Source organism: Macaca nemestrina, chromosome 12 (assembly GCF_043159975.1).
Source record: "Macaca nemestrina isolate mMacNem1 chromosome 12, mMacNem.hap1, whole genome shotgun sequence".
NCBI lineage: Eukaryota > Metazoa > Chordata > Mammalia > Primates > Cercopithecidae > Macaca > Macaca nemestrina.
The window spans coordinates 10,414,684-10,428,799 of NC_092136.1; the positions used below are offsets into that span (position 1 = coordinate 10,414,684).

Consider the following 14,116-nt stretch of genomic DNA (forward strand, 5'->3'; position numbering starts at 1 on the left):
AGCAGGGCGGGAAACCACGGGGCAGCCTGGGAGGTCGGGGACGCCCACAGACACCTCTGACTCTGCTCTGCCCTCAGACCTGCCTTCGGGACCCCGCTCCCAGCTCTGAGAGGTCGCCAAAGCCTGCAGCCTGGCCTGGGCCCCGCCAGCCCTTCTTTCCCTCTGCGCCCCGCCCGAGGAGCCTAATAAAGATCACGCTGTGGCAGCTCCTACTGTCTGAGCTCTGACTGGGGGAAGGAGGCGGCCCAGGTGTTGGGTGGAGCCCCTGGCCAGATGCTTTCGCTGAAAAGGGCTGGCAGGAGCTCTCGGTGAGCCAGGCGGGCGGAGGCACAAGCGGACGGCAGAGGCGGCAGCAGCAGTTCACATTTATTGAGGGCCTGCCCCCAAGGAGCTCACAGCCTGGGGGCTGAGACCCCGAATGTGCAGGGGGCGGGGAAGAAAAGAGGTGAAGGCAAAAAAGGCAGGCAATGCAGAGACACCATGGCCCAAGCAGAGGGGGTGCAAGGCAGGCACAGGCAGGGGGCCTGGGGGCGGATGGGGGAGTGGAGAACCGGCAGCCCTGCCTAGACCTGAGGACTGTGGACCCCGCACGTTTGAAGGCTGCCCTCCTCCACCAGGCTGGCACTGCCGGGGCACCCTGTGGGAGGCCCAGCTCCTCCACCTGCCCTGAGCCAGGTCCAGCCTCACAAAGGCCCCTCCACCCAGGACTCCCGACCATGCAGACCCCTGGTGGAGGGCAGGAAGCTGGGGTCTGGGACCCAGCCGGGACGTGGAGATGGGGCCTGTGAGGGAGCAGATGAAGTGTGGGTGGCCCTGGGACCCTGGGCAAGTCCCCAAGGAACTTCCAGGATCCCATATAAGCCCCTGAGCCAGCTAAGAAGTGAAGGGGGGCCTTAGGGAAGGAAGCAGAACCCAAGGAAGCAGGAGGAGCCTCCAAGAGGCCTGGCCCCTCAAACCTGCTCCTGTTGGGGAAGCTCAGGCGTGGATGGGTGAAAAGCAGAGGGACCCACCTGGGGGGAGGGGGCAGCAGACAGAGCAGCCAGGCGGGCAGCAGAGCAGGGACACGCACACACGGCTCACCACCAGCACCCCCTTTAATAAAACATGGGGGGTCGTGTGACAGGAAGAAGGGGGTGAAATAGGACCATTTACAACCACAGAAAAACCTCTGTACATGTCTAGCGCCTGGCAGAGGGGGGCAGCAGGGCAGCAGCGGGCCGGGGCCAGCCCTATTTGTAGAGGATATCGTAGTGTCCAGGTCGGTAGAGAAGGTAGACCTTGGGCTCGGAGCCCTCAGGGAAGATGTGCGGGTTGGTGGTGCCGCCCTCGCCGCGGTCCATGTACTCCACCTGGATGGACACGCTGAGGGCCTGGGCCAGCGCGATGATGTGGATGTGGTCGCTCTCCTTGCACATGGGCTCCACCTCCTGTGGCACAGGTGCGGGTCAGGCCCCAGTCTCCGCACCCCGCCCCAGGCCCTGTGGACCCACTGCACTCCCCAGGCCAAGAGAAAAGGGGAGGGGGATGGCACCTGCTGGCAGAACTCCTTGACAGTCCGCCCACCCTCGATGAAGTGCTCGAAGAACTTGCTCTCGCGCTGCAGGTAGCCTGAGGTGAGCAGCCGCAGGTAGACCACAAGGTAGTCGGAGGTGCTCTGGTCATTGAAGGAGGCCAGCAGGTCGGCGACAGAGGTCTGCTTCTCTACCTGCTCGATCAGGTCCATGAACTGCAGCCACGGAGGGAGAAAGGGCAAGATGAGGGGGAGGAGATGGGTGGTCCTCACCAGGGGAACCCCTCCACCCTGGCCCAGCCCAAGACAAGTGCCAGGGCTCACCGTGTTGTGGAAATCCTCAATTGTGAATTCAGTGAAGCCCTGGGACACCAGGTCCTCCTTGCTCTTGGCAGACACAGCCTTAAACCTGGGGGTGGGAGGGAAAGGCGGGCCCAGCATGGGCTCCTCGACCAGCCCAGACACCAGGGCCCAGACAGCACCGCCCTGCCTGGCAAGGCCAGTGTCCAGCCCATCGCCTGCCCTCAAGTGGAGCTGCACCTCCTACTCGCCCAGGGAGGAGGGAGACACCCACCTGCCTCAGTGCCCAGTGCCCACCCTTCTCACCGCTGCAACTCCTTGCTGTCATCCAGCAGCGCCTCCAAGTGGGAGAATCCGAAAGCCCGATAGAAACAGTTGCCGTCAGGCCTGGTCTTGCGGATGTACGAGTACTTTTTGTGGAGGTCCTGTAGAGACAGCCCCACCCTGACAGGTTAACATCAGGCCAGAACTGGGGCTGGCCCAGGAAATGTCCCCCAGCAAAGGTCACACTACAAAAGATGGCGACTGAGTTCCCAGCAGCCACCTGCCACCCTGGGCCCCTGAAACAGGCTGCTGAACATAGTAATGGGAGCAGCCCACTGCCCAGAGTCCTCCCAAAAAGCAGCAAGAAGCTGGGCACTTAAGGACAAACTAGCTGCATGGGTCACTAAAGTGCTGCGGGGCCTGTACAACAACAGGTGAGTGAATCTGTCCTTCACCAATATGTCTTCTCCAGTCTTTCAGCCCAAGAGAACTTTAGCGAAAGCAAGTCAGGGCCAGGGTGGAGTGCTGGGCTCCACGCCTCTGCCAGGTGGCTGGGGCCCTCTGCACAGCCCACCTCAGCCCCACTCCCGCCACGCTGAGAATTCCCCCACCTCCAGGCCTTGCCCACAGCCCTCCTGGGGCTAGAAACAGCCTCCCTCCTCTACTTGTTTTTTTGAGACGGAGTTTTGCTCTTGTTGCCCAGGCTGGAGCGCAGTGGCACAATCTTAGCTCACTGCAACCTCCACCTCCCGGGTTCAAACGATTCTCCTGCCTCAGCCTTCCAAGTAGCTGGGATTACAGGTGCCCACCCACCACGCACACTTCACCTGGCAAGCACACTTCACTCCCCTGGCCTGGGGACCCTGCCCATCTTGCTCCCACCCCCAGCTGATGACCTTGTCTTTTTTCCTCAGCCCCCACCAGCACATCTGCCCTTGGCCTCCTCCCACAATCCTCAGAGGATCTGTTCCAGCTGCCACCTAAGCCGCCTCTCCACTCCACACTAGCCCACCCCCACCCTCAGGCTCAAGCACATCATTCCAAGCTGGGTGCCATGGCTCACGCCTATAATCCCAACACTTTGGGAGGCCAAGGTGGGAGGACTGCTTAAGCCCAGGAGTTCGAGACCAGCCTGGGCAACACAGTGAGACCCCCGTCTCTCTCTAAAAAAAAAAAATAATAAGTGGCTAGGCATGGTGGCTCACACCTGTAATCCCAGCACTTTGGGAGGCCAAGGTGGGTGGATCACCTGAGGTCGGGAGTTCGAGACCAGCCTGACCAACATGGCGAAACTCCATCTCTACTAAAAATACAAAATTAGCTGGGCATGGTGGTGCATGCCCGCAATCCCAGCTACTCGGGAGGCTGAAGCAGGAGAATCGCTTGAAACCGGGAAGCAGAGGTTGCAGTGAGCAGAGATGGCGCCATCGCACTCCAGCCTGGGCGACACAGCAAAACTCCATCTTGAAAAAATAAATAGGCCGGGCGCGGTGGCTCACGCCTGTAATCCCAGCACTTTGGGAGGCCGAGGCGGGCGGATCACAAGGTCAGGAGATCGAGACCACGGTGAAACCCCGTCTCTACTAAAAATACAAAAAATTAGCCGGGCACGGTTGTGGGCGCCTGTAGTCCCAGCTACTCGGGAGGCTGAGGCAGGAGAATGGCGTGAACCCGGGAGGCGGAGCTTGCAGTGAGCCGAGATCGCGCCACTGCACTCCAGCCTGGGCGACAGAGCGAGACTCCGTCTCAAAAAAAAAAAAGAAAAAAAAAAAAAAAGAAAAAATAAATAAGTTAGCTGCACATAGTGGTGCATCCTGTGGCGCCAGCTACTCGAGAGGCTGAGGTCGAGGACTGTGTGGGCCCAGGAGGTCGAGGCTGCAGTGAGCTGTGATGGCACCACTGCACTCTAGCCTGGGTGACAGAGTGAGACCCTAGCTCAAAAAAAAGAAACATCAACCCAGTAAGTCCCCCGATCATCAATTTTTCCCTCCCTACTGGTTTAGACCCAACAGCATATACACATTCAGCTACTTCTTTAAAAGGAAGGGAATCTTGGACTTTACGTTTCTGTCTGGCTACCCTTCAATTTCTCTACTTTCTTTACAGGAAAACTCCTAATGAAGCTGTCCTTGCTGCCTCCACCTCTTTTCTCCCTTGGGAGGCTTTTGCTTTAGCCAAGGTCAGCTGAATGCCCTCAATAAGAGGGGCAAACCCAGCCCCGCACCCCCACTGGCCCCTTAGCAGAACTGAGGCCACTGGCCGTGGCCCTGCCTAGATGTCTCCTTCCCTGGGCTGGCGCCTCCACCCTCTCCTTGTCGTCCTCCTGCCTCCACTCCTCATCTCTCTAAGTTCTGAGGATCAGGGATGCCACCAAACCATACAGCACCCTTCAAGACATGGTGTGTCACGTGCAAGAAAACAGTCACTGAGGCCGGGGTAGTGGCTCACGCCTATAATCCCAGCACTTTGGGAGGCTGAGGCAGGCAGATATCAAGGTCAAGAGATCGAGACCATCCTGGCCAACATGGTGAAACCCCGTCTCTACTCAAAATACAAAAATTAGCTGGGCATGGTGGCACATGCCTGTAGTCCTAGCTACCCGGGAGGCTGAGGCAGGAGAATCACTTGCAAGTGTCGCCTGGTGACAGAGTGAAACTCCGTTCCAAAAAAGAAAAAAGGAAAACAGTCACTGCACACTTAGCCACTGTGCCTGCCATGTGACCACAGGCGTGAGGGCTGTCTCCCATGTGCCTGCCCCACCCTGCTCAGGCCTGGGACAGCTTCCACTTTTCTTTTTTTCTGGGCTGGAGTGCAGTGGCAAGATCACGGCTCACTGCAGCATCAACTTACCAGGCTCAAGCGATTCTCCCACCTCAGATTTCAGAGTAGCTGGAACTACAGGTGTGCACCACCGCGCCCATTTAATTGTTGTATTTTTTGTAGAGACAGGATTTCGCCATATTGCCCAGGCTGGTCTCGAACTCCTGGGCTCAAGTAATATGCCTGCCGCAGCCTCCCAAAGTGCTGCACCCGGCCAGCTTCCTCTTTTAAACTACACAAGCGGCCGGGCGCGGTGGCTCAAGCCTGTAATCCCAGCACTTTGGGAGGCCGAGACGGGCGGATCACGAGGTCAGGCGATCGAGACCATCCTGGCTAACACGGTGAAACCCCGTCTCTACTAAAAAATACAAAAAAAAACTAGCCGGGCGAGGTGGCGGGCGCCTGTAGTCCCGGCTACTCGGGAGGCTGAGGCAGGAGAATGGCGGGAACCCGGGAGGCGGAGCTTGCAGTGAGCTGAGATCCGGCCACAGCACTCCAGCCTGGGTGACAGAGCGAGACTCCGTCTCAAAAAAAAAAAAAAAACTACACTCACTCCCATGGCCAGGTACAGTGGCTCACACCTGTAATCCCAGTTTTGGGAGGCCAAGGTGGGAGGATCAAGTTGAAGGCCAGCCTGGGCAACACAACAAGACCTCGTCTCTACAAAAACTTAAATTATACTTGCTCTCTTAACGACGTCAGTCTCAAGCAATTTTTTTTTTTTCTTTTTTTTTTTTAGACAGTTTCGCTCTGTTGTCCAGGCTGGAGTGCAGTAGCGCGATCACGGTTCACTGCAACCTCCGCCTCCTGGGTTCAAGCAATTCTCCTGCCTCAGCCTCCAGAGTAGCTGGGATTACAGGCATGCGCCACTATACCCGGCTAATTTTTTTGTATTTTTAGTAGAGACGGGGTTTCACCATGTTGGCCAGGCTGGTTTTGAACTCCTGACGTCACTCCCTAGCCAAAGTCTTCTCAAGGATTTAAATAGCCCACGTGTGAATTTCAACTCGCAACTCCAATTGCGATCCTCATAATTACCAGCCTCAGCACACCTCTTCTGAACTGTCCAACAGGTATTTCCACTGAGTGCAGCTGAGATCAACCTCTGAACAACTGCTCCTCCCCAAGGCTGCCCCACCTCAGTCACCCACAGCACCTAAAATCTTGTAGTCACTGCGGACTCCATCACCATATCCATTCCTTCAATGTCTGGTATCCAACTGCTTCCCACTCTTCACCTCCACCACCCGCTGCCCACTTCCAGCAGATTTTACTGCACAAGCCTCCTGGCAGTGTCCCTGCCTCCACCTCACCCTCTGAAGTCTATTCTCACCCCAGCATGAGAATGGCCAGGGTCGGCTTAGCGTGATGGCTCAGGCCTGTAATCCCAGCACTTTGGGAGGCCAAAGTGGGTGGATCATTTGAGGTCAGGAGTTTAAGACCAGCCTAGCCAATATGGTGAAACCCCGCCTCTACTAAAAATACAAAAATTAGCCGGGCATGGTGGTAGGCATCTGTAATCCCAACTACTCAGGAGGCTGAGGCAGGAGAATCGCTTGAACCCGGGAGGTGGAGATTGCATTGAGCCGATATGGTGCCATTGCACTCCAACCTGGGTGACAGGGCAACACTCTGTCTCAAAAAAACAAAGTGACCAGAGTCACCTGCTAGATGCACCCCATCTCCCTCAGAGTCCTTTCTCTTGCCACAACACTCCCCCCCGCCCTGCTCAGTTCCCCAGCCCCAACCCCTCGTTCTGCACCAGCCACACTGGCCTCCATGCTGGTCTCAAACCATCCAGGTGCCCTCTTGCCTCGGGCCTAGGCGGGCACTGCTCTCGGACGCCTGGGACTCGCTCCCCGGCCTTTTTCTGTTCATTACTCAAATACCACCTCATCAGCAAGGCCTTCACCAAGCCCTGTTTAAAATGGCAAATGCTCCCACTCCCAATCCCCCTTTTTTTTTTTTTTTTTTTTTTTTTTTGAGACGGAGTCTTGCTGTGTCACCCAGGCTGGAGTGCAATGGCCAGATCTCGGCTCACTGCAAGCTCCGCCTCCAGGGTTCACGCCATTCTCCTGCCTCAGCCTCCCGAGTAGCTGGGACTACAGGCACCCGCCACCTCGCCCGGCTAGTTTTTTTTTGTATTTTTTAGTAGAGACGGGGTTTCACCGTGTTAGCCAGGATGGTCTCGATCTCCTGACCTCGTGATCCGCCCGTCTCGGCCTCCCAAAGTGCTGGGATTACAGGCTTGAGCCACCGCACCCGGCCCCAATCCCCCTTTTTTTTTTGAGGAGTTTTGCTCTGTTCACTTTAGACTGGAGTGCAGTGGTAAAATCTCGGCTCATTGCAACCTCTACCTCCCAGGTTCAAGGGATTCTCCTGCCTCAGCCTAAGCAGCTGGGATTACAGGAATGCACCACCACACCTGGCTAATTTTGTAATTTTAGTAGAGACGAGGTTTCACCATGTTGGTCAGGCTGGTCTTGAACTCCTGACCTCAGGTGATCCACCTGCCTCAGCCTCCCAGAGTGCTGGGATTACAGGCGTGAGCCACCGTGCCCAGCCCCAATCCCCATTTCCTTTTTATTTTTCTCCATAGCACTCACCGCCTTCTGATACCCCACATGTCCTAGAGCCCTCTTTGGCTTATCATGTCTTTCCACCCTGAACTGTAAGCTTTGTGAGGGCAGGACTTTTTCGGTTTAGTCATCGCTCTATCTTCAGTACTTAAAACAGCACGTGGACCACAGTCCACGCTCAATACATGTTAAATGAGTAGCACACCAGGCCCACAAAGAGCCCAAATCATCGCTGCTACTGTAACAGCCACCATGGCCATTCTGAGCACACGCTCTGTGCCAGGCACTTGGCACAGGGCGAATAAACATCCTAATTGAACCTCACAAGAGCCCATTTATAGAGAGGGGCGCTCTCTGTAACCAGGCCTACTTGGGCTCTGCTGCCACAGCTGTCTCTGCCCAGGGAGAAAAGGTGGGCTCAGGCACAGCACAGAATGCGGGTGCTGGAGGACAGAGAGAGGCCTCTTAGACAGCATGCTCTGGACATCCAAATGTTTGATGACTGTGGGAAGAACCTGGGGCCCAGCCTGTCCACTTTACCAGGGTGGTCTAGCACAACTGGCAGGCCTTGGCATGGGTGTCCCACTGGAGGACAGTGACATAAGAGGAATGAATGAATGCAGCTCACCCCCTGTATGGGGAGAGGAGGGGATTTGCAACCCGCTGCTTACAACCCGTGGGGTAACATCTCCTTCAACCCTCACACTTGCCCGGTGAGGAAGACAATGTCCCTGCCCAGAGGAAGAGAACAGGGGATCCAAGAGCTTCAGGGTGTTGCCCGAGATCACACAGCTCAAAGTGGTGAGGCCAGGACTGGAACCCAGGCCCATGGGCTCCAAGGCCAGTGCCTTCATCTCTCCACAGGCACCCTGAGGAAATCCAGTTCCCTAAGGAGGGGGTCTCAGTAGATCACAGAGCACAGACCTCACACAGCTGGATCTGGCCTGCAAGTGTGTTTGGCCCACACATTTAAAATTTGAATTAGCTGCCAACTGTTAGATGTCAGGAGCTGTGGTTACCTCTGGCTTCTCTAGGAAAAACAGATCTGGAGACAATGGTGTTACAGGTATGGACACTCCCATTTCCCCCAGGGGCCTCTGCTCTCTATCATTGTCTGGCTGATACTGAGCTGTGCTGCCCTCCTTGTTCACCACCTGACTTCCTGGCCACCTTCAATCACCTGGGTTACCTACCTGGCCACGGAGGCCTCCCCTACAGGTAGAGGATTCTAAGCATCTGTGATCTTTCACGGGAAGAGAAACACTTACTAAACACCTACATTGAGCCTACCAGATACTATTTCCACACACCCATTGTCACATTTCTTTCTTTTTTTTTTTTTTTTAAAGAGACAAGTCTCACTGTCACCCAGGCTGGAGTGCAGTGGTACAATCGTGGCTCAACTTCTTGGGCTCAAGTGATCCTCCAACCTCAGCCTCTTGAGTAGCTGGCACTACAGGCATGTGCTACCATGGCCAGTAATTTTTTGATTTGGAGAGACAAGGTCTCACTATGTTGCCTGGGCTGGTCTTGAACTCCTAGGTTCAAGCGATCCTCTGGCCTCAGCCTCCCAAAGTGCTAGGATTCCAGACTCAAGCCACCATGCCTGGCCCCACTTCACATGTCAACCTCCCAGCTCACAGACCTGGAAAGTGGGTGGTGAAGTTTGCCTCCGTTTGAATGATGCAGCAGGGCCCTTCTGGGAAATCTGTGGCCCCTTCGCCCCACTGCTGTCTGCCTCTCCACAAAGATCCAGGAGGCAGGCTATGGGAAACAGCCTTCCGGCAACCATTCTGCCCCCCTGAGCACCAGCCTGTTCAGCCCCCGTAGAGGCACCGAGATCATCAGCTTCTGCCCAGCCTGCACCTCCGGCAATCTCACAATCACCCTACGGGAAGATGCTTTTTTTTTTTTTTTTTTTTTTTTTGAGATGGAGTCTTACTCTGTCACTCAGACTGAAGTACAGTACGGGATCTCTGCTCACTGCAACCTCCGCCTCCCAGGTGCAAGCAATTCTCCTGCCTCAGTCTTTCCAACAGCTGGAACTATAGGCGCTCACCACCACTCCCAGCTAATTTTTGTATTTTTAGTACAGATGGGGTTTTGCCATGTTGACCAGGCTGGTCTCGAACTCCTGACCTCAGGTGATCTGCCCACCTCAACCTCCCAAAGTGCTGGGATTACAGGCATGAGTTACCGTACCCGGCCAGAAGATGCTTTTATTGTCCCTGTTTTATAGATGAGAACACCCATTTTAGAGACACTAAAGGACGTGCCAAGGATACAGCTGTTGAGTAGCAGAGTCTAGATTTGAATCAATGTCGTTTTTTTTGGTTTTTTTGAGACAGTCTTCTTCTGTTGCCCAGGCTGGAGTGCAGTGCTGCAATCTTGGCTCACTGCAACCTCCGCCTCCCAGGTTCAAGCAATTCTCTGCCTCAGCCCCGCGAGTATTACAGGCACCCACCACCACGCCCGGCTTTTTTTTTTTTTTTTTTTTTTTGAGACGGAGTCTTGCTCTGGAGTGCAGTGGCCGGATCTCAGCTCACCGCAAGCTCCGCCTCCCGGGTTTACGCCGTTCTCCTGACTCAGCCTCCCGAGTAGCTGGGACTACAGGCGCCCGCCACCTCGCCCGGCTAGTTTTTTTGTATTTTTTTTTTAGTAGAGACGGGGTTTCACCGTGTTAGCCGGGATCGTCTCTCGATCTCCTGGCCTCGTGATCCGCCCGTCTCGGCCTCCCAAAGTGCTGGGATTACAGGCTTGAGCCACCGCGCCCGGCCAATTTTTGTATTTTTAGTAGAGATGGGGTTTCACCATATCGGCCAGGCTGGTCTCGAACTCCTGACCTCAGGGGATCCGCCCACCTCGGCCTCCCAAAACGCTGGGATTACAGACATGAGCCACCGTGCCCGGCCCCCCCCTTTTTTTTTTCCTGAGATGAAGTTTTGCTCTTGTCACCCAGGTTGTAGTGCAATGGTGCAATCTTGGCTCCCTATAACCTCCGCCTCCAAGGTTCAAGCAATTCTCCCGCCTCAGCCCAGGAGTAGCTGGGATTACAGGTGCCTGCCACCATGCCCAGCTAATTTTTGTATTTCTAGTAGAGATGGGGTTTCACCATGTCGGCCAGGCTGGTCTCCAACTCCTGACCTCAGAGGATCCGGCCACCTCCTCAAGCACTAGGATTACAGGTGTGAGCCACCGTGCCCGGTCCCCCCCCCTTTTTTTTTTTTTCCTGAGATGAAGTTTTGCTCTTGTTGCCCAGGCTGGAGTGCAATGGTGCGATCTTGGCTCCCTGTAACTTCCACCTACTGGGTTCAAGCATTGAATCAATGTGTTTTTGAGGCCCCAGTCTGCGCACTTCAAGAACCAGCAAGGCTGGGCGCGGTGGCTCACACCTGTAATCCCACCACTTTGGGAGGCTGAGACGGGCGGATCACAAGGTCAGGAGATCGAGACCATCCTGGTTAACACGGTGAAACCCCGTCTCTACTAAAAAATACAAAAAATTAGCTGGGCGTGGTGGAGGGCGCCTGTAGTCCCATCTACTCAGGAGGCTGAGGCAGGAGAATGGCATGAACCCTGGAGACAGAGCTTGCAGTGAGCTGAGATCATGCCACTGCATTCCAGCCTGGGCGACAGAGCAAGACCCATCTCAAAAAAAAAAAAAAAGAACCAGTAACGAGAGGTGTCCTCCAACACCCCATTCCCTCAGACCCAGCAGGAAGCAAGTCTGAAGCAGGCACCCTCCTGCCCCATCCCCAGGGTGCTTCCCACCCACTCTGGCCAGGCTCCCACCTTGATCTTCTGTTGATAGATGTTGTCATCTTCAGCATACTCCTTGTATAGGACCGAGAGCTCCAGCCGCTCTGACACCAGAGGGTTCTGCACAGCAATCTGGAGGAGGCAGGGATCCGTCATGTCCCAGCAGGGAGATGGAGTGACCCATGCCTAACAGTCAGAATAACTACAAAAGGGCTGGGCTGGTCACCCAGTGACACAGCAACCCCCAGAAAAGCACCAGTACCTAGCATAGCCTAGGGAGGAGGGAGCTTCCAAAGTAGAGACAGACAACAGGCCTCAAGCCCAGCCTATGCATTTCCACAATGGGGCTGCTGGCCACTGCCTCCCTTGCCCACTGCAGCCCCTCACCTCTTGCTGAATTCGGTCCTGCTGAGCCATGATGGCTTCATCATAGGCCAGACAGTTAACACCTGGGAAAAGGAAAAAAGCCAAAGATTACAGGAGGTCCTGGCCGTCTCCACTGCAGGCAGCTGGGCCAGGGACAACAGCAGCCCAGGGGCAGGACGACAGGCTTCGAATCTGGAAACAGGTGTGTTACATTCTGCTCCACCTCCACTGTGTCATCTTGGCAAAGTCCCTTCCCCTTCTGGGCTTTCATTTCCTCATCTTTAAAATGAAGGGGCAGAGGTGCACTGTGGTACCCCTAACGTGCACTCTTCCAGCTCTGACACCCCCTTCCTCCCGTTAACATCACTTCCCAGCAGCCTAGGAATGTTCTGGGGCCAGGCGTGGTCTCTTGCAGAAAGTAGGATGAGGAGGCAGAGTCCTGGGCTGGAGGAGAGCTTCCTGTGAGCCTGCACTTTACTCCATCACCGCCTTCATCCTCTTGCGGTGCTGGATATTGTTAATGGTGCCCATTTTACAATTAACAGAATAAATGCAGAGAGGTGAAGCAATCTGCCCAAGGTCACAACTAGCAAAGACCTGTGGTCAAACCCAGGTTGGTCTAATTCCAGGCTGAGCTCTTCAGCACAATACCTATCCTTGGCTACCACATGGCTGAGACCTTTCCTCAACTGTAAAATGGGGCGAGTACCCCCGCCTTTCTTAGAGGCATACCAGTACGTGCTCTAGGATTATCAGTCAGCTGGGCAGCTCCACCCTGTCGACCCCACTGTGAGCAGCTATCGGTGAGTAGCCAGGACACCTGAATTTGAGTCCTGGCTCTCTCTCAATGTCATCGTGAACAAGTCCCTTCCGGGGCCTAGTTTTCCCACTTCTCATTCCCACAAGTGTTCGGTGAGAGTGAGGTGTGTGTGCTGAATGACTTTTAAGGTCAACCCTTTTGGGGCTCGCCATCCCAAATTCTTGGCTGGGCGTCGACCTCCCCTTTTCGTACTGCTTTGCAAAAGAGCTGTCCCTGCCACCCAATGACCTACGCGGTCCCCAGGGCCCAACTCACAGGCGGGAAAAGACAGTGGGACCATTTTTGAACGGCCCATCTCCTCAGGAGACTAACAATGCCTAGGCAGGTGGAAAGGGGCTGCAAGGCCAGAAGTGGCGGCTCTACCAGAAAAAGTCGCAGGCCTCAGGGACAGATCCCGCAGCCCCTCACATCCCAGGGCCGCCTGCGACATCCCGAACGGCCCGCCCGGACGTTTGTGCTCTGTAGCCCAGCAAAACTTGAGGCCCTCAAGGCGCGGGTCGCCGCTGGAGCAGGTCGGGGGGCTCGGCCCTGGCCTAGGCCTCAGCCTGACTGCGAGGACCGGGGCGGGAGGGCTCGGGGCCCCTGGAGCCGGGAGCCCAGGGGCCGGGCAGAGGGCGGGGCGGCCCAGGCCCCGCCCCGGGCGCGCACGATGGAGAAGGGCCGCCGGCCTTGGCCCGCCTCGCCCGTCCTCCCTCCCGGCCGGGGGTCGCTGCGGTAGCTCCTTCCATTGTGAGGGGGAGGGGAGGCAGCGGAGGTGGAGGAAGGGACCCCCCGCGCACCTCGACCCCAGGGCCGGCGGCCCTGCCTCCCCTCCCTCCTCGGGAGCAGCTGGCCCGGCATCGCCCCCACTAGCCTGGGCCGGACATCCCTCCTTGGAGCTGTACCTTCGGAGTCGCTGCCCAGCGGCTCCTGCTTCTGCTGCTGAGGTTCCTCCGCCGCCATCTTTAAACAGCGCCGCACTGCCGACCGCTTCCGGGTTGCCAATTGCCCTCCTCCCGGAAGTGAGCCCCTCCTCGTGGCCCCGCCTTGGCAACGGCCCTAGCAACGGGATCCCCTTAGGCGTTGTCAAGGAATCGGCTTCCACTCCCGAGGCAGGTGCTAGCACGCCAGGCCCACCGACCTGAGACCTGTAGGAGAGGCCGGCCGCCCCGGGTCCGCATCTCCACCCCACACAGTGGTTTGGCTTCATCTTCCCAGCCTCCCAAAGTTCCCGGTGGTGATTGCAGAGCCTCCTGGAGCCAATTCCGTTTTCTTTTCCCTGGAGTTTGAAACGCGGATCGTGTTATTGAGAGAAGTAGGAAGGTGAAATTAAAATCACCAATGGCAGCATTCCTGCTGCGGGCTTCGGCACGCACTGCATGCGACCACTGCTGCAGTGCGGAGCAGCATCTGGCCCAGGAGACAGGAAGTCGGCCAACGCCAGGGCGCCCGCGGAGCCCCACATCAGTGGCCCCGCGGAGCCTGGGTTCTCTGCCGGCTTTGGTGAGCTGCTTCCGGCAGGGAGACGGCGTCCCTTGGTGTCAAGGCCAAAGCCTCGGACCTAACTTTGGGCTCTGTGTCCTTCTGGTTGTGACAAAGCAGGGCCTTTAAAAAAAAAAAGAAAGAAAGAAGGAAGAAAAGAAAGGGTCTCACTATGTTGCATAGGGTAGTCTCGAACTCCTGGGCACAAGTGATCTTCGGGCCCTGCCTGAAGAGTAG

General features: G+C 56.3%; 2 protein-coding genes across 5 annotated transcripts in view; one reads left to right on the forward strand and one right to left on the reverse strand.

Moving 5' to 3' along the window:
* Positions 1-209, forward strand: part of LOC105469499 (mono-ADP ribosylhydrolase 1) — a 170,758-nt gene extending 170,549 nt beyond the window's left edge. For all 3 annotated transcript variants that reach the window (XM_071074419.1, XM_011720567.3, XM_011720566.3), the window contains one exon: positions 78-209. In XM_071074419.1, coding sequence (XP_070930520.1) covers positions 78-109 — 32 coding nt within the window. In that variant the 3' untranslated portion in view covers positions 110-209. The remainder of the gene's footprint in view (positions 1-77) is intronic.
* Positions 59-13,457, reverse strand: LOC105469500 (OTU deubiquitinase, ubiquitin aldehyde binding 1). 2 transcript variants are annotated; one of them, XM_011720568.3, is made up of 7 exons: positions 13,303-13,457; positions 11,620-11,681; positions 11,266-11,364; positions 2,117-2,235; positions 1,835-1,919; positions 1,532-1,726; positions 346-1,427 (listed from the first exon to the last, which is right to left on the reverse strand). In XM_011720568.3, the coding sequence occupies exons 1-7, from the start codon at positions 13,358-13,360 to the stop codon at positions 1,230-1,232; spliced, it is 816 nt and encodes a 271-aa protein (XP_011718870.1). In that variant the 5' UTR covers positions 13,361-13,457; the 3' UTR covers positions 346-1,229. The 2 variants fall into 2 exon arrangements, with proteins under 2 accessions (XP_070930519.1, XP_011718870.1); XM_071074418.1 differs by lacking the exons at positions 2,117-2,235; positions 11,266-11,364; positions 11,620-11,681; positions 13,303-13,457 and having other exon boundaries at positions 59-1,427.
* Between the last annotated feature and the right edge of the window lie 659 nt (positions 13,458-14,116).